The 19,985-nt window shown below is 36.2% G+C and overlaps 1 protein-coding gene across 6 annotated transcripts in view; it reads left to right on the top strand.

Annotated features, from left to right (window-relative positions):
* The window catches only part of PRDM15 (PR/SET domain 15), a 47,018-nt gene extending 37,222 nt beyond the window's left edge, over nt 1–9,796 (top strand). For 3 of the 6 annotated variants that reach the window (XM_026713586.2, XM_087937653.1, XM_087937651.1), the window contains exons 19-24: nt 210–341; nt 1,312–1,395; nt 1,890–2,065; nt 2,965–3,045; nt 6,106–6,315; nt 8,069–9,796. In XM_026713586.2, the coding sequence (XP_026569371.1) occupies nt 210–341; nt 1,312–1,395; nt 1,890–2,065; nt 2,965–3,045; nt 6,106–6,315; nt 8,069–8,545 (1,160 nt within the window). In that variant the 3' untranslated portion in view covers nt 8,546–9,796. Of the gene's footprint in view, nt 1–209; nt 342–1,308; nt 1,396–1,889; nt 2,066–2,964; nt 3,046–6,105; nt 6,316–8,068 lie in introns of all 6 variants that reach the window. The other 3 variants (XM_026713589.2, XM_087937652.1, XM_087937650.1) reach the window with 1 other exon arrangement.
* The last annotated feature ends 10,189 nt before the right edge of the window (nt 9,797–19,985 follow it).

Raw genomic sequence — 19,985 nt, 5'->3', positions numbered from 1 at the left:
AGGAGATAACTTCAGGACAGTCACTCATTCCTAGCCTGACCTCCTTCCCAGGATTGTTCTGGGAAAAAATGGAGGAGAGGGTGCTATGTATGCTACCCTTAGCTCTTGAAGGAAGGCAAGATATAAGTGTAAACAATAAATAAAATCTAATTAAATGAGCTTAATTTGGCTTGCCCACCATGTTTTAGCATAGAATTTATTCCTTGCAGGAATGAAAACAAAGCATGCATTGCGACACCATATGAAGCTGCATAAAGGGATAAAGGAGTACGAATGTATGGAATGCCATCGGAAATTTGCACAGAAAGTCAACATGCTTAAACATTATAAAAGGCACACAGGTGAGCCCCATTGATAGGAGCTTCGTGGACTCTGCAGAGAGTGAGTCAAATTGCCTGAAAGTTGTTGGACTTTAAATTAAAATGATGTCAGCTCATTTTTATGGCAATTATACTCCAGATATCTTCAGGAGTGAACAGTACACCTGTACACAGACAGTTGTTCCTGGGAAATGTCCAAAGAGTTTGAGTATTGTTGAGTATTGTTGTTATGGCTACACACACACATACACACATGGTGTAAAGATTATGGTTAACATTCTTTAACCAAATATAATTTTACCTAACATATTTTATTTTTCTGGAAATAAATATTTTTACTTTCCGCTATAACATCAGAGTAAAACAATGCACAGAGATATACATAATACATTTATACCCAAACCCAACAAATTACAAAAACAATAATAAAAGCCAAGTTTAAAGCAATACATTTTAGCGTATTTGCTAAACTCCAGAAAATAGACTGAAAGAAGTAAAAAGGCCTGCTAACATAAATGGAAGAACTGATTATAAAAAGCTGAAGAATATTTGTATTTTTGAAACATGTAAGAGAATTCTTCTTCCCTTTCCCCCTCAAGATTTGCTCCCCTGCCAACAAAACATTGCCAATTCTTTCTTTGCAGATAGAGATCCAGTCAAAAAAGACAAACTGCATATCTGCAGAAATAAATGCCCTACAAAATGGAAGTTTAGGTTTATTGTCCTTAATCATGCTAAATTCAACATTGCCAGTTCAGTCCTGGGACTTGTTTCTCATGAAATCAATGAATAAGCAAAAAGCAGGCTGTTATTGATATGGTATTGAGAGCAGCTTATCCCAGGTCCCAATCTTTTTTGCTAGAATTCTTGTTCCTATTGGATTATTTTAGTACTAAGGAAAGGCATATCATGTTACATACAATTTTATATTTGATATACAGCTCTATAAGAAACCATTGTTTTGGTACTTACCATGGTTTCTAATTAGCAGGGATCAAAGATTTCATGTGTGAACTCTGCGGAAAGACCTTTAGTGAGAGGAACACAATGGAAACCCATAAACTAATTCACACAGGTAAATGTTAGAATATTAATCCTAAAATAAAAATAAGTCTTCCTCATCTCTTAAATTGTTCTGCCTTTTTTGATTCACTATTAATCAATGCTTCATGCATTATTATTGTAATGTATATTCTATAATGCCTTCTTTCTTCCCTGAACTTATGCTTCTGTGAAGTATTGTAGTGCACTGTTCTGCTTTGCTATTGATTATAGTTTAGTCCCCAAACATCAGGCAAATGCCAAGTTGAGGAAGCTGTTCTGCTCCAAGAATGGAGAATCCAGTCTTCCAGATGGTGTTAAATTAATATTCCCAACGTAATTAATTAGTGCCATTCTAAGCTGAAGCTGCTAGAATTTATAATGCAGAATAGTTTACAGGGCCAGAGTTTTTCTGTTCCATGTTTTCACCATAAACTCATTAAAAGGGGCTAAAATTGAAGTCCTCAGAAATTGAATATTAAGAAGTGTGATTACATATTAATACAAAACATTTTGTTTGACTACTAGTGGGAAAGCAGTGGACATGCTCAGTGTGTGATAAAAAGTATGTCACAGATTACATGCTTCAAAAGCATATCCAACTGACTCATGATAAAGTAGAAGCTCAGAATTGTCAACTCTGTGGGACAAAAGTTTCTACTAGAGCTTCAATGAGTCGTCATATGAGAAGAAAACATCCAGAGGTGAGTTAGTGGCAGATTAACAAGTAAGAATTTTTGTTGGCTTTCTCTGAGACACATAAGAAATACAAATTCTTGTTCTGGGGCACTACTAGCAATCCAATAACCCAGGTCTCTTCAACCTTGGCAGCTTTACCACTTGTGGACTTCAACTCCCAGAATTCCTCAGCTAGCATCAAGTCCCCAAGTCCCCAAGGGGTAAAGTTGCCAAGGTTGGAGAGCCCTGCAACAACTCATTTGTTTTTCTGTGGTGCTTATTAAGATGCTTCTCATCTTGATAAGGTTAATACATGATGCAGTGTACTCTGCCCATAGTTAAAGACCACACGGATCTTGGTTTTTAGTTTGGGAGAAATAGAAAGCACTAATGCCTAACATTAATAACTTAAAATAGTAAGTCATATTTTCTTGATATACTGTAGTATTTAGGACTCCTTTGTCTAAATATTCTGACATTTTAAATTTTGTCTTAGATCACTTTTTAACAAGAAGAGAAATGTGGATGTTCAAAATATTTGATACCCATAAAAAGAACCAAATTAGAGCATTTTTTTTATTTCGGGTTTTTACAACTTTAATCCATATGCTCTGAGACCAAACGATACAATATTTGGCATCTACTTATAGTTCTATAGCCAGCATGGATGAAAACAATTCGAAGAGGAAAAGATCTCAAAAAGATGTTAATCAGTGGAAAGACCCTTCCCTCTCTTTCTTTGCTACAGAATTATGGGATGGTTGTTAATGTTAGAACAAAGAAGAAATTGTGGCTATTGGTTTCAACTGAAAAACAGACTCAGTCCTTTTTTTCGTATCTTTTCTGTGTCTCCACAGCATTCTTTCCTACTGAGTGACTATCCTTTCTACATAACTGCAAAATAATGTTGCTTTGGTTATTTCAGGTTCTTTCAGTTAGGATTGATGATTTGGAGCAGCTGTCAGAGACCACAACTGTTGATGCTTCATCTATAGGAATTGTGCAGGTAAAGTTCACATGTAGTCACATAAGATGCTGCATTCAATCACATGTTTTCATATTGTCTAATAAAGCCCATAGCTTGTAAAAAGAAGCATGTATCCAAGCATGCATGCTTGGGGGTTCTCAGGAGCTTAATCAGGAAACCTTTTCAGAATACAGATTTTTATCCTATAGATAGAGATTTTGCAAATTCAGTAGAAAAAAATGAAATGTACTGCTTTTATACTAGGCATACATTTGGTGTCAAACATTTTACTATTTGTTGAATAAGAATACTTGTATATTGATGCAGCATATGAACAATCATGCATTTAAATCAAGGACAATGGATCATACTTCTCCAGTTTTAGATGAGAGACATCTTAGGCACTTCTTTGATGAGATACATATGGAGTTCAGTCACAGGAAAACCACAAATCTGTTACACTTTTAAAATCAACAGTGTTCTGTTACTTTATGGATTAGAGCATATTTACCATACGCATTAAATATTTCCCTTGGTTAGCAGCTACAACAAATGCTATTTTTTAAAAAAATCTAAACACTGGAGGCAGAAGAGTAGGAAATGCAAGAGGTATCATTTGTGATATTTTTATTTATTTCTTAGATTTATATTCCGCCTTCCCTTCAGGAATTCAAGGCGGCAGTCATAACACTCCCTCCAAATTTTCCCCACAACCACCACCCTCTGGAAGGTAGGTTGGGCTGGAGAAATTGACCAGCCCAAAGTCACCCAGTGAGGCTCTGTGACTGTGACTGAGGATGGTCTTGAACCTGGGTCCTAATCCGTCTCTTTAACTACTACATCATATCCTCTTTCTATTAAAGTTCTATAATTATGTTTAATAGCTATTTCTATTCAACCTCAAACATATATAAGATAGCTGAACACTATGATAATTTATAGCCAGGGTAATTAACCAGAATACAATTTTAGTAGCTTTTATATATATATAAATTTTATTTGGGTTTTCACAAAACATAATACAAATAAAACATCTTTTTTTGAGAATAGCATGATCCCGGGTTATCACTTCTCCATACAGACCCAAACTCAGTTTCATATTCATCTTTGTGTTCTATTCCATATCTTATTACTATTTTAACATTTTCTCCGTAATTTCTCCCCTCCCTTAGTTTTCTCAACTTTGTTTTTAATTATCTCATACCTATCTAAATTCAATTATATATCTTTTCCTAAGTTTCAATGTCTTTCTAATCATTATATTTATACTTTTGTCTGTCCTGTTTCAATTTCCTATTTTCTTTTCTCATTGAACAAATATTCCCCTGTAGTTACTGATTAGAGTGTGACACCTTTGTATCTTTTAATTTTGTCCACTCAACTCTTATTTAAACTTCAATTTATGCCTTTACAATTATAACACATAACTTCTAATCAAATTCTGCTTGGTACATTCTTAAAATACACACTATGTTTTTTAAGCGAAGATATATATATAACAGTAGTAAATAAAACACTTATTCTATTCCAGTTCAGCTCTATCATTAATGTTAGTTACATTCTTTAACATCTTTCACATTTCTTTTCAATTGAATATCATACTTCCTTAGGAACACTTATAATATTTCCATAATTTTTTTTCATATTTCTTTCATATTTCTCTTCACTTAAATTTTATAAATCATTAATAATAATTAAAATGTTCCCATCCTTTACTAATTTCATTCTCTCATTCTCTTTATTTCATTTATTTATTAACAAACATTCCATTACATTACAATGAGTATTTTATCTATGATTTTAATCACACTTGTTTCATATTTTCTAAGTTTTATTTCTATTTCTAATATAACAATACTATCTTATGTACCCTTGTAGAATCCCTCTTTCAATTAAATTTTCACCCATTATCTCTATGTCTTCTAAATAGGCTTATACCTTTAATCCTTGTACCTTTTCCTTGTTTCTCTATATCTTGTTTCTGTCTTTATAACTTCTTTTCCTTTCCTTCTTCCCCCCCTTCTTCTCCTTCCCCTTTTTGACCCCTTGCCTCTCTAGTTCTAATTCTCTCTTTTGTAATCCTCTCTTCTGTTGCTTCCTAATGTTGTAATTACTTTTCAAACTATTCTTTTTCTGGTTGTTTTTTCAAATCTTACACTTTTCACTCTCTTTCCCCCTTTCCTTTCCCCCCACATAAAATTACTTGATGATTAAAGATGGCTTCTTCTTTGTCCCGCCCTTCTTGTTCTACAAGCATTTCTTGTTGTTTCTCATAGTTCCAGATCTCCATTTCTAAAAATTGAAATACAAAGCCAAAAAACCCTCTTCCTTCTTGTGCATCTTCTTTCTGTTTTTTAAGTTCCATTTTCAGTTCTTCCAAGAGTGATGCCATTTTAACCACTTTTAAACAACCACCCGATTGATTTTAGTCATTTAAATCCAATAACCAAAGATCACCAAATAATCCAAAGCTATTTCTTCTTGCTGCTTTTTTCCACTTTCTCTCCTTCACCGCTTCAAAATCTTCTTTGGGAACAATATTATTCTTTATAGTTCAAATTCCAAAGTACCTTATGTTATTGCTTTTTCAGTTCAACCCAGTCAACCAAAACTTTCTCTTCTTATCTTCTTCCTGCACATTCTTTTTCGGTCAAATTCTTCTTTGAGGTGGCCATTTCTGACTGCTGCAACTGCCTTCGGGAAAGGGAGTAATGGCCAGCTGGGGAGGAGAGAAGCAGCTTTCCTTAACCCTGCTGGTGGTCTCCCCCCTCTTCACCACCTCTACGGGGTGGCTTTGCCCCGAATCCAGCCAGCTTGGGGTGCTCCGGCAGCCAGCACGGATCAAAACCATGCACAATTGCAGATTTCAGTCCATTGCCAAAGAAGCTCAAACTGGAAGTCCTCAATTTTAGTAGATTTTGTGCTGTTTTAGTATGGGCAATATCTTGGTTGAATCCTAAACAAGTAGAATCAGAGTTACTTATACTTTTATAATCTTCCCCTTTCAAATTAGAGTTTATCATGAGGTTCATTTATTGAAATAAAGTACTGTAAAATGGGAAAGGTAAAATTGAATTTTTTCAAAATGTTTTCCTATAGTCAGATCTAGCTCTGGAACAAAGTGAATTACCAGAAGGGAAGCATACAAAGGTTCATAAACGAGGTCATAAACAGAAGCACAAACCTGCTGAAGAAGAAGAAACACAACTGCCTGAAGATTCTGCCTTCACTGAATATACAGAAAAAGAAGTGGAATTTACAGGAAATGTAGGAGATGAAACTAATTCAGCAGTGCAAAGCCTTCAACAGGTGAACGCCACTTGCAAGCCAAAAAATGGGATAGAACTTTTAAAAATGTGACTTGTATCAAATACGAGGGCTATCCACAAAATAGATTACATTTTCGTCTGTAGCAAGAAGGGGCAGAGCTAGCGCGGCCATCTTTGGTTTGTGCGTCCGCCGCTCAGTCTGCATCTAGTCATGCTAGTGGGAGATTTGTATCATTGCCCATTATTTCACAGCAAACGTTTGAAATGTGTGCTGCAATTGAAAATCCTGCGAGTTGTGAGGTACGATCAGTGATAAGGTTTTCATTATTGGGCTGAGTGTTAGGGAGATTTTTATTTTTATATATATTCTATCTACCTACCTACCTATCCACACATACACACACACATTTATACACACACACAAAAGTATGTCCATGTGTGTGGTAGGTAGGTAGGTAGATTGTAGGTGGGTTTACTCATTGCTCTTAGCTCTGATTTATTGAATCGTGACTCGCTGAGTAAACCACTTAGGTAAGTTCACATAACTTACTAAACACTTTGTCATTGTCTGGAGACGATTCCTGGACCAACAAACCCTGTTCGCAGTTACCTATGCCTAGTCACCTCCCATCTTGACTAATGCAAGGCACTCTACATGGAGCTGCCCTTGAAAAGTATCCAGAAGCTTTGATTGGTTTAAAATGTGGCAGCCTATATGGTTCTGTGCAAGCCTAGATTTTCAAATGTATCCCCTCTGTTGCAGGAGTTGCACTGGCTGCCAATTTGCTTCTGTGTCCAATTCAAGGTGCTGATTTAAATCCCTATATGGCCCGGGACTAAGTTTTCTCAATCATATCTGACCGACCAGAGCAGGGAGGCAGGGAATGTTATGGGTCCTCTCTCTTAAGCAAGCCCATTTATTGGAATCAAGAAGAAGAGCCTTCTCCATGATGGCTCCCTCTCTGCAGAACACCATCCCTGCGGAAATAAGATTGGTCCTCACTTTCACACTCTTTTGAAAAGCCCTGAAGACATGGTTCTGCCAACAAACCTAGAAATTCCAGGTTGATATGGAGCCTATCAAGTGGTTGGTCTGATTGTTACCATTGGAATTGGTTTATTGGCTTTTGAATCATGGTTTTATTTTTATAAACTACCCAGAGTCACGGTGAGTAGGGCTATTATATAAATTTTCTTAATAAATAAATAATGGTGCTGGTTTTATAGAATAAAGGAATCCAAAATTAAACAAGTCACATCGAGGCTTTATGTGATGTGTTAGTACATTCTCTACAGTTAATGAAAGCTAATGCCATATTGTCTTACGGCATAATTGTAATTTTATGTAATACTTATAAAATTACCTTGACCCAAAAATAATCAGATCATTTGGGGTGAGAAAATGTTTAAATTTCAGCTACAGACAGAAGAGAATTTGGGAAATAGGAAGATAATCCTATTTCAATATATTAGCATTAGCATGAATTTTGCTTCACATTTTAATCAAAACCTGACTGAATCTATTTATGAATTGCTAACATGATGAGTACTTCCCAAGGAAATTCATTTTAAATTTTCATTTTACTAGCATGAAGCATATTGAGTATTCAGTAATGCTTTTAGTGCTTAATGTAAGGATAAATATAAATCATAGTGACGTTTATCCATTTTTTGGTTCAGCATTAGATTAAATTATTCCATCCTGTCATTTATATGGCTTGTATTTCCAATCCTAATAATCATATTGATAATTTCAGCCCTATCAGTGCTAATTTTCGTCACTCTTTTTTCAGGTGGTGGTGGCCCTCGGAGATCCAAATGTGTCAGCTCCTTCTAGCTCTGTTGGTTTGACCAATATTAGTGTTACTCCAATCACTACGGCTGCTGGAACCCAATTTACAAATCTACAGCCTGTGGCTGTAGGTCACCTTGCCACGCCTGAACGCCAATTGCAGCTAGACAATTCTATTCTCACAGTGACATTCGATACAGTTACTGGTTCTGCCATGTTGCACGGCAACCGCCAAAATGATATCCAGATACAGTCGCAGCCTGAGGCAACCAACCCGCCATCCGTAGCTCATTTTATAAACCTAACAACTCTGGTGAACTCCATTGCTCCACTAGGGAGCCAAATATCAGAACAGCATCCCTTAACATGGAGGGCAGTGCCTCAAACTGATGTCTTGCAGTCTCAGCCCCAGCCATCCCAACAGACAGGGCAACAGCAGGTTCAACCTGAACAACAGCAGCAAATGTACAGCTACTAACTTTTACTTGAAAGAAGACAACCAACCTCTGAATGGGTTTGCAGAAGCTCATTGGACACCAAACCTAAATCAGTTGCTGGAAACCAAACATACGGGGAATAAAAGGCTTATACTATGAGATGTATGCTGATGTTAACCTAGGAACTGGAAATGCCAAGCCCTTTAGAATTTCACACTCTTAGAGAAATCATTGCTACTTTAGCAGATTATGGGTACTGTTAATTAGCTGCAGGAAATAGGTGTGAGACAGATTTTAGGAGAGTTGAGAACAATGAAGAAAGAGGTGAGGGTAAAAAGTAGTAAATGCAAGTATACTGTTTTTAAAGCAGCAGAGGAAGAACGCTTCAATGTAAAGCTAGGATATGCCTGCCTGGAGTGCAAGAGCCTAACTGAGCAAAAAAAATTATTTTTTTTAAGGTTTTGCTTTTGCTTCCATAGACCAATTCATTGCATCTAATGGAACAAAGTGTGTGGAAGTCAGGTGGGGATAGTCTGTGTTGTGATATGTGCTTCGTTTCATGTATCATTTCCATTATAGTGATGGAGATACCACTCTACACATAAGACAACATGGGGTGTTACCTGAAATTAGATAGTCTAATGTTAAAGTAATATTTTATGGTCCTCTTACCTAGTAAAATTAAAAGCTGAATCCATCTCGTGATCTAAATGAGGTAATATATTTACAATATCGCTTGCTAATTAAGTATAATGCTTATCTAATAGATGGAAAGCAGTTCTTCCCATTGAAATTGGTTTGCCAGTTATTAATTCACCAATTTGTCTGTTCTATCATGTCGTAAATATTTGGGACAAGGTGGGTGAAAGGTCATTTTTCCGTAGTACCCTTCATATTTCATTCTGTGTTCCTGGTAGATATTGAGGGACCCTTTCCAAACTGACATCATATATCCACTTGTATCATTTGTAGCAACTGATAGGAGGGTTCTGTTCTGGAAACAAAAATGCATAGCAGCTTACTCCCCGGGTGCAAATTAGAGTGTAATATCCATTGCAGGTGATACTGACCACAAAGAGGTAGACTGAACAGATGCTAAAGAAAAACATTTGTCCTAAGTAAAACATGGAGGAAAAGTCATGTTATCCACTCAACCTAAAGGGAACATTTCTGAACTCTTACACGCCGTATCTGCTTGACGTTGCTAAATCCAAGTTCAGTCTATATCATCTGTATATGCTGATTAAATAAAAGAGAGTAGACCAATGGTTGATGGGGAAAAATTGAATAAACTTTGCCTTTGCATTTGTGAACAGTACTTTTTTCTAGGCAGGTAGTGAGGAACATATGTTTAAACTATTGCCCAAAGTTGACCAATGATTTTCTTAAACCTGTTTCTGATAACAAATGGATCAACAAGGAATATTTTCTAACCTAGTATATTAAGTACTTGATTTATAAAAATTAAGAATCTATTAATTCTAAGGAAATACAAATGAAACTGGCAACTAAATATTTATTTTGTGGAGGATCTCTTCAGAATACTATTTTGTTTGGTTGGTTTGTTTCCTGTACTGAGCAGAAGTTAGACTTGATCCATAAGTGACTCCTTCTCATTGATTAGGAAAACCATATATTACATTAATTTCTCAATGGAAACTATCACAAAGTTTTATGTAACACCTTTCCAAAAAGGCTGAAAAAGATGCAGTGAAGCATCCTGCATATGTATATAGTCCTAGGTCAGGGGATGTGGGCAATAGTATACTGGTTTGCAAGGTAGTCTCTATGTTAGAGGCCCTAGCTTGCATAAATTAGGATAAGCTTGAAAGCAGGGCTTTGGCTGCATTTATGGCATAGTGGACAAAATGTTGCAGAATTAACCAGCACAGGTGTTAAAAGGAAATATTGTGCGTGATACAAATAAAGATAGTAACCTAGGTTGCACCTTTTTTATCTTACTTTAAAAATGACACAAATGCTTTGATTGATCAAGGTTTGATTGATCAATACTTAATGTATTAAGTAGTGAAACTGAATAGCATGATGGTATGTTTATGTACACATGTATGCTACAGTAAGGTTATAATGCTGGTAACAGAAACCAAAATACATGCCACAAGGCTTTTCCCTTCACAGGACAGTGAAGGAGCATACATTGTAAGTTACAATTTTGTCACCAAGCAAACTTCAGCCAGATGCCATTTTAGAAGTCCTACATTTCATGAATGAGGGAAGAAATATCCATCTGGTTCAGTTCCAACCTGGGAGAAAGGCATTGGCGACAAAATGGAGGCTGGAGGCTGATTGATTTATTGATAATGCAGAACCACCAAGTATGTGTGATTCTGCGCAGCTGACCACATGGAGCTGAGAGTGGGGGGAGGGTGTTATACCTTCTCTTGGGCTTTGCACTTGAACTTTCTGTTCCTGTGCAAGAACATGTATTCTATTGACTGTTATCAGGCTCCCAGGGAGCCATGTAGGGGTTATATAGAGGTCATAACTGGCTCTACAGCAAAGTACAAATCCTAGATTTTTGTCTAAGTTTGGTTGATGTCTGGAGTAATGCAATGAAGGGGCTTGTGTTCTTAAAGGATGTTGGGTAATTCCTATTGTGGCTTAATGGCTTTTTCCTGTGTTGGATCTTGGGTGAAGGTATTTGCTTATGAATAGAACTATCTGTCTCTTTATCTCTTAAGTGTTGACATCTGCTATGGGCTATTAAGGAAAGGTGGTGGCTGCTTTCTCCCTCTAAAAATGTTTCTCCATTTCTCATCCAGGGAAATATAATATTCTGGCTTTTTAATATTTCTCAAAATATTTCATTCTTATAGCAGAGGGATGGGTACTAATTTTCTACAGGATTCTGCAAGTTACACTAAATTGTGATTTCATAACTTTATGGAGAACAGCATCAAACTGACTCATCAAGAAAATAAATTTGGGCACTTTTCAATTTTCATTTCCATTATTTAAATAGCAATTGCTTAAGAAAATATTAAACCAAACTTATTTCAGCAACTATGGAGAGTGTACCAAAATTTGGAATGCAAAGTTGTATTCCATAATGCATAATGTATCTAATTTCCTGAAATTTATAGCCATTGAATATCAGAGAGCCATTCCTATATAGTATAAGAGAAAAATGATTATCTCCATATTATTCATTTATAAAAATTCTGTCATAAAATAATTCCAAAGAATCTTTAATTCCCCAGAAGAAGATAATTCTCACAATAATTTCAAAAATTTTATTGATACAATTTGGTAGACTTAAAATGGCTTTACTCCAAAATTTTATAGTATGATATTCATATAATGGGTTTTGATGCTATAGTTCATGAAATGGACCTGTAGTAAATGGTTATTGGCCATTTTGGAAAATGACTTTGATAGACTTCTGCTTGCCCATCCATTTTTGAAATGCAAAATGATGTCTTTTGTATTTTTTGGAGTGGAAACTATCAGTAATTTATGTGGACGTCTAATACAATAACCAGACAGCCACATTGCTAATAATGTATTAATAAATGTAATACATTCATGAAAAACTTTAAAACAAGTTATTTAGTTATCCCCTGGTGTGTCTTTGATGGGATTTTCCCCCTAATGAAGGCTAAGAGATAATACATTATTGTCTCACTTGCTGAAGAAATGTGGTTTTAAAAACATAGAGCCAACACTCTGGCTTTTCTCAGTTTAAGCTGTGCTCTATAGTGCTTATGAAAATGGTTCTCTCAGAGATGAGTTTTGTCAGAATCCTCAAGCAACTTATGTCAAGACCAACTTAAGAGGCAGCCGTCCTAGTCACAGTTAAGCTCAGTCATGGAACAAAGCTGTATTCTTAGGAGAGTTTTGTTTAATTTCCTCCTGGAGCAAATAGATAAGCCCTTTCTTTTTCTTGTGACCAACTTCCATGCAAAGGACTCAAGCTATATGGACTATTTTTCCCCACAAAATGATTTTTAGTTTTCCACAAAACTAATTCTGGGGAAACAGTTCATTGTATTTAGCTTTTGGGGGTGGGGATGTTGCATAAGTTAAGGACCACTGGGGCAACAGTATTCATAATATATAACACTTCTAGCATATATTTAAAATATCCTCTACTTTAAGTCTGATTATTGAGCTTATTTAATTACCAAGTATCGATATAGACCAACCTCCTCAGACCTATCAGGCTATTCATGAAGATACACTGATATATTCCTATTGATTACTTTGAAGTCTCCAATCCAAATGCTTACCAAATCCAACTCTGCTTAGCTTTTGAGATCACACAAGTTAAGGTCAGCTAGGTCTACCATCTAGCTACAGAAGGGAATCTTCAAGAATGGTTCCAGCTACAGCTGGCTTAGCAACCCAAGATTGACAAGGCAAGGAAGTTTGACATGCACAGAATTTTGATTCTGCAATTTTTCTCTCTCTGATAAGAATAGGCAGAAAAAATGCACAGCATTATCAACTCCTGTTGAAACTACTTCTGTAAATTGTTCCATTGCCAGTAAATATATGCATTTGTTAACTCTAAATTTTGTGACAAACGATTAGGAGGTTTTGATAAAGCCCCTACTGTCTCCCAAAGCATTGGGTAAATGACCCAATGCTGACAACCTGAATCAACAGAACTGATATTTTGTTTTTCAGATCAGCTTTCCATATATCTCCTTTTACCAGTGATGCAACTGGTGAAAACTAGGCAACATATTTCTCAATCCACAAAGGTTGTTAGAAAGATCAATTTACTGGCTAGACCAATATCAGAAATGACCATTTGACTTGTTTGGGCAAAGCACAGCCAGCCTCTTTGCTTATAGTCTCCTATGTATTCGATATAATTTGTCGTTTGAAAAAGAACAAATGAAAGAAGAAAAGGAAGGGAGGGGAAACCTGGCAAGGAGGATCTGTCTTAATAACATCTAAACAAGAAGCCTAGATGATCTCTTTTTAGTTGTATTCTCTGAACTCTGAACATCTACCCAAGAATTTATCCAAGAAGTAGATAAATAACTACTTCATCTAGGGCTAACCTGGATTTCTGTATGTACAACTTTTGTCTTCCCTCATGCTTCCTTCTATTCACTCTTTCCCAATCAACTTATTTTTATATCTAAAGTTTGATTGTATTAATTTAATTCAAGAAAAACTGTAGAATCACACAACTAGCCCTTGTGTTTTGTATAGGTACAACTTCGTTGTTTTATATTTTAAAGCTTTAGACAAGAAGAGATACCAGGTTATCCTACAGATAGCTTGCTGGGCTAGGTGCCTGGACTCTATATTCAATAACTTTGTATAATCGCTGTCATGAAAATCAAGTGTCTCTGAAGCTACAAGGAAGGTAAAGAACTATTTTACTGAAAGAAAAATTCAACAAAATTTATACAATAAGAATATAACCAAATACAAAGAAAACATCTCTCCATTAGGTCTACTCAAGCAGAGGTTAAACAGCCGTCTTTTGGGGGTGCTTTGCCTTGGAACTCTGCACTGAGCAAGACCTGAACTTGATGGCATAAATGGCTCCTTATAATTTATGATTCTCTAATGCTGTGAATTATTTTGAATTATACCATAGTGGCGCAGTGGTTTAGAAAGCAGTATTGCAGGCAACTCTGCCCACTGAGCGACAGGCTCAGAGTTGACTCAGCTTTTCATCCTTTCATGGTCAGTAAAATGAGGTCCCATATTTTGGGGGACAATTGCTGACCCTGTAAACCACTTAGAGAGTGCTGTAAAATACTATGAAGCAGTATATAAATGTAAGTGCCATCGCTATTTTTATGGAGATACCTGGGAAAAAGTATTCATTAATAGATACATTCTTCTAGCAGAAACAGCAAAAAGGAAATAGGAAAAATATAATGGGAAGGTTGGCAGCATTAGGAAGGAAAGGAGTGAAAGGGAAAAGAATATTGGTGATAAGGCAATGGAAAAAATTACCTAGGAAAATGAAAAAAAGAGAGAAAGCTTGTTTAAATGTTACAAAATGTTAAAAACATCAGCAAACATTGCCTCTCAAAAGTACCTAAACTTCAGAAGGTGGAATACTTTACAGCCTTAGGCAGCTGCTGTCAATTCCTTTGTTTTCAATCATTTCTTCTAATCTTAACAGCAAATGTAAAATAACACCCTCTACTATTTCAGGAAAAACATTCTTTCTGTCAAGAAAATATGGTATATATTTATAAAAACTTTGTGTCATACAAGCCCTTTCTTCATTATGAAGCAATATAGCCCAAAGCAGGAATAGGCTAACAGATACATAGGAAGACCTTCAGTTCCAATAAGCCCCACTCAGCTCGTTCAATTGTAAGGGATGGCTGGGGTATGGTTTAACATATCCAGAGATCTCCATGTTGCACACTATTTTTCTTCCACTCCAACATGAGGCTTTAATTTGCATAATTTGGATTATGATCTCATATTGTGATTAGACTCACTTGGGAATAAGGTTCACTGAATTCAGGGAGTCTAAATCAAAATAGAACTGCAGAGGATTGAGCTGTTAGTCATAATAAACAGGGCAGGCACCTCAGCTGACTTTCCAGATACTGCCCAGAGTTTACCAAGCATATTGCAGCAAAATAGATTCATATATCTGTCAGATCCTAGCTAATTTGTCACCACATAAGTATTGTCATTTCAGCATATATACACAGACTATATCTAGACAAAGGTTGGAATCTAGGTAATCAAAGTCTGCTGTTGTTCTAAGAGCCAATTGCTAATAAAGAAAACAGGAACATGAAAGAAAATATGAATCATTCCTGAAACATTTATTTTTGTTGTTTTGCGGCATACAAAGTCAAAATCTGCTAATTTATTTCTAGCCCAGCAAACTTAAAAGAAAGGTTTGTCTGCATGAAGTAGATGGAATCAAGCCCAATGAGCAATGATAAGCTTGGATCTATATGTATGAAAGCAAGTTAAAACTACCTGCAGAACCAGAAGAAAGAATGGGAAACTTGTTCCCGGAGGCAAATATATCTAATCTTTTCTCCCTCTCCTCCCTCTTCTGCTATTTTCCCATGCTGTGCACACAGATCTCAACATGCTCAAAAATTTCCTGCAGGCATAACTACCCTTTGTGGTTATTTGAGTGAGAAAATAGGTTAAGAGACAGAAATTTTCCAGAAGCAAAAGCAAAGCAAAGTATAATGGATTGGCTCGTGGTATATCATAAATTGTTCTAATTCACTGGTAACAGAGGAAATATTTCTGAGCAACTGATAGACAATACAGGGTTGATTCTAACGTGCATTGAGCAACTAGCTTCTTATTTCAGCACAAGGAAAAACATATTCAGTTACTGGCACCTCCATACCAAATTTGTGCCCAGTTTGGAACTGGCTCCAGACTGAGCACAACCCATTGTATGCTTTGGGGGGGGGCTGAACTGATTTATTTCTGATCCTGTTGCAGGTTATTTGAAACCAGAGCAAAGCGGATAATTCTGCTGAATCATTGTTCTGCAAATGTGGGGAATTCATTTTCCCCCTGCTGGGAATTATTGTAATCCAGCTCCTGGGTGCCAGACAATATTTATTCTTCCCCACCAACACCCTACCACAGTTTACACAGAGATTTATTATCCTCTTTCTGATGTTCAACTGTCCAGAATTGACCAAATAAATATGGTCAGTTGTTACACTTATAGGACTACTAAATTGCATTTATGCTTTTAAATACACAGAGGAATAGCAGTAAGTAGATTTATATTATTTCTCAATTAACCTGTTTTCTCACAATTTCCCATTGCTACAGTTTCTTTAAAAAGATGAAACAAATGCAGATACACATAATGAAAAACATGCACACAATTTTTGCATGTTGTTTGCATGTTGAATGGAGGGAAGTGTTTTTTATTCTATGATCACTGGTAGCTCGGAGGTGGTATCCCAACTGGATGGCTTTCTTGGCACTTCCCCCTTAATTAGCTGGGGGATAACCATTGCACTTTCCCTGAAGCGGTTGGTCAGCAGAAGTGAAGAAGATAACGGACCAGATTCAGACTGCTTTGTAAGGAACATGAATGAGTATGAGTGGAAGTACTCAGGGTGTACAAGTGTCCCATGAATATTATTAATAAGTATTAGAAAATAATGTGAAAGTGCTGTATCTTGAATAACAGGCTCCTAGTGAGGATAGCGAAAATAACAGATTGTTGATAATTCTTTGAATAAACCATGAAGATTTCAGAGTACAACTTGTGCCATAATAGCAGCAACAAAATATCTTGTAAAATGTACCACGAAAAATAAGTTTAGGGGAAACCTGGGGTAAATCCAGCAGACGCCACCTCATGGATTTCTCAGCTCTAATGGTAGCCAAAATAGATCCCATATCCTAAAAGCCTGAAGTCTGCCCATCACTGCCTTTAATATATGAGAAAAAAGCATTTCAAGGAATCCATTTAACCGCACTCAAGGTTTATTTCTCAATGGAACTGTATCTACATAGAGGAAAGTATACAGTGGAGCACCTCAAAATTCTGTCTTAGGGTCAATACTCTTCAATATCTTCATAAACTATTTAGATGAGGGGATAGAAGAGGAACAAGACCAAATTGGTGGGAATAGACAATATTCCAGAAGATAGGCTCAAAATACAGAAGGATCTTGACAAACTTTAACATTGGGCCCTATATAGCAAAATGAAATTCAATGGTGAGAAAAGTAACATTTTGCACTTAGGCAAGGAAAACCAAATGCACAGGTGTAGAATGGGAGGTATCTGGCTCAATAGCAGTAACTCAAGATGGATCTAGGAGTTATAGTGGACAACCATTTAAATATGAGCCAGCAGTGTGCTGCAGTTGCCAAAAAAAGCCAAGCAAAAGTCCAAGGCTACATTAACAGAGGGATAGATGCAAAGTCTAATGTTACTGTCAGTATCATTTTATAATGCCTTGGCAAGACCACACCTGGAGCACTGCATCCGATTTTGGTCACTACAATATAAAAAAGATGTTGATATTCTAAAAGAATCTCAAAGAAAAGGAACAAAGATGATTAGGGGACTGGAGGCTTAAACATATGAAAAACAGTTGCAGAAATTCGGTATGTCTAGTTTAATGAAAAAAAGAATTAGGGGTTTCGTGATAGCAGTGTTCCAATATTTAAGGGGCTTCCACAAAGAAGAGGAGTGGGACAACCTATTCTCCAAAGCACCTGAAGGCAGGACAAGAAGCAATGGATGGAAACTAATCAAGGAGAGAACTAATATAGAAATAAGGAGAAATTTGACAGAAAATTAATCCATGAAATGGCTTGCCTTTAGAAGTTGTGGGTTCTCGACTTCCGGTTGACATCACGGTGAGAACAGCTTGGAAAATAGCAGGCTCAGCCATGTCCCGCAAAGTCCAGCTGGCAATTGCTGTCAGGAGACCCTACGGGTTCAAAGCCGCCTTGTAGGGGTGGCAAAGAAAGGAGAAGTGCTTCATAGAAGGAACTTGCAATTTCCTCATTAGGTCCAAAGCAAGCTCTCCTGAGTGGCAGCAGGGACTATGGCCATTTTTGGCAAGTCACAAGCTGGGACAACCAGGACCATAAGATTTGTGCTGGAGCGGTTCATAGACAGAGCATTGAAACTGGGTGAGATAACTTCCAACTCTTACACTAAAGACTTAAGTACAAGAATTTCAAAACATAAACTCCAAGTGCTAAGGAAGCAGCGATTAGACACACAGAGAAGACTAAAGACTGGAAATTAAGAGGCTAAAATAATGCCCAAAGCAACCTTTAAAATACAGAAAACCTGGAAAAAAGCTTAAACAATCTGAAAGGTGACTGGACTTATGGAATAATCAGCTGTTTTTTACTTACTGTTTAATGTTGGAATTTGGAGCAGGAGAGCCATCTACTGGAAGAAGAAGAGCACTACAGCATGAGAACTTTCAATGAATGTCTAATATACATAACAGAAGAAAGGCAGGCTGACCTTGCTTCTATTTTAAAAGACGACTTGGATATTTTGAAATATTTAGTGAGCTTCTTTTCTTTTTGAAGATTTTTAAGATGAACTAAATTGCAAATAACTAAACTCTATTGAACGCAATGGCTCAGTGGCTTGTCGATCAGAAAGGTTGGCAGTTCAGCGGTTTGAATCCCTAGCATCACATAACGGAGTGAGCTCCCATTACTTGCCCCAGCCTCTGCCAACCTAGCAGTTCGAAAGCATGTAAAAATGCAAGTAGAAAAATAGGGGCCGCTTTGGTGGGCATTCTGTGCATCTTCGGCATTTAGTCATGCCAGCCACATGACCACAGAGATGTCTTCAGATAGTGCCAGCTCCTCAGCTTTGCAATAGAGATGAGCACCGCCCCCTAGAGCCAGAACAACTAGCACATATGAATGAGGGGAACCTTTACCTTCACCTTTACCTAAACTCTAGTGAAACTGGTTATTGGATTGTAGATTAGAAAGATTGGAGGAAACCTAGTGGATTAATCTGGATTTGGATTATTAATGCTATTTGAGAGAACATTCTATGAGGCAAAAGAAGAAAGGTGATAGAAGAAAAAAGAAAAGAAGAAAAGTTAAACTTGTCTTGGACAATTGGCAAGACAAATAACTGGAAAACCAAAAGGCTGCAAAATACTAAAGAATTTTAAAGATTACAAATTTAGGGGATTTGGAAGTATAACTATGGGATTGACTAAATTCTATCAATAATTGGCTCTGTTGGAGTTTTTAAATATTGAGATGGAATCATAGAGGTATATTGAGTATTTTTTATTAAATTGTTACAAAATGGATTATCAGGGGATAATATGAAGAAATACTGTTGATGCTCAAAAGCATGCATGAAACTATAAAGAACAATAAGAAGACAGGGGAATTGTTTAAAGATAAAATAATGAGTGTATAAGCCTCTCAACAACTGGGGGGAAAAGATGAACATGATATTCAGAAAATAGATGAGAAATTAGAAGAAGCAGTGGAAGAGAAAAATCAAAATGAGATGCAAGAAGACAAAGATAATGAAGAGAAAGTAGGAATCAAATAGATAATTCCTTAAAAATTTATAATAGAACAGAGAAAAAAGAAAGAAAATTTTCTTCAAAAAAAAAGGTTTAGAGAAAAAAATAAAAATCTCTTTTAAAAAAGGGAGACTTATGGATGGGTGCTAAAATGATACAGCAGAAAGAGACAAAGGGCAACTCAAAGGGGATACTCAGTGGATATAAAAATATCAAAAAAGTTATAAGATTCCAAGAGAGAGGAATAAAAAGGTGATTAAAAAGTCAATAAATGATGGAACTCCAAAAAGATTAAGGGATGATGGATAGTGATAAAATATATTAATAAAATGAAAAAGTAGAACACATAAATAGGGAAAATAGTAGCATATATACTAACAGATAATGGAATTTATTATAATTACAAACAAATTAAGGGTAGAAGGTAGAAGTTTAGGATTAGGTAATCTAATTGTATTATTAATATTAACAGTGAGTTAAAATATATTGTGAAC

Source organism: Pseudonaja textilis, chromosome 7, assembly GCF_049901715.1.
Source record: "Pseudonaja textilis isolate UNSWEBS1 chromosome 7, rPseTex1.2, whole genome shotgun sequence".
NCBI classification, from domain to species: Eukaryota; Metazoa; Chordata; class Lepidosauria; order Squamata; family Elapidae; genus Pseudonaja; species Pseudonaja textilis.
This window is presented reverse-complemented; position numbering and strand designations above follow the sequence as displayed.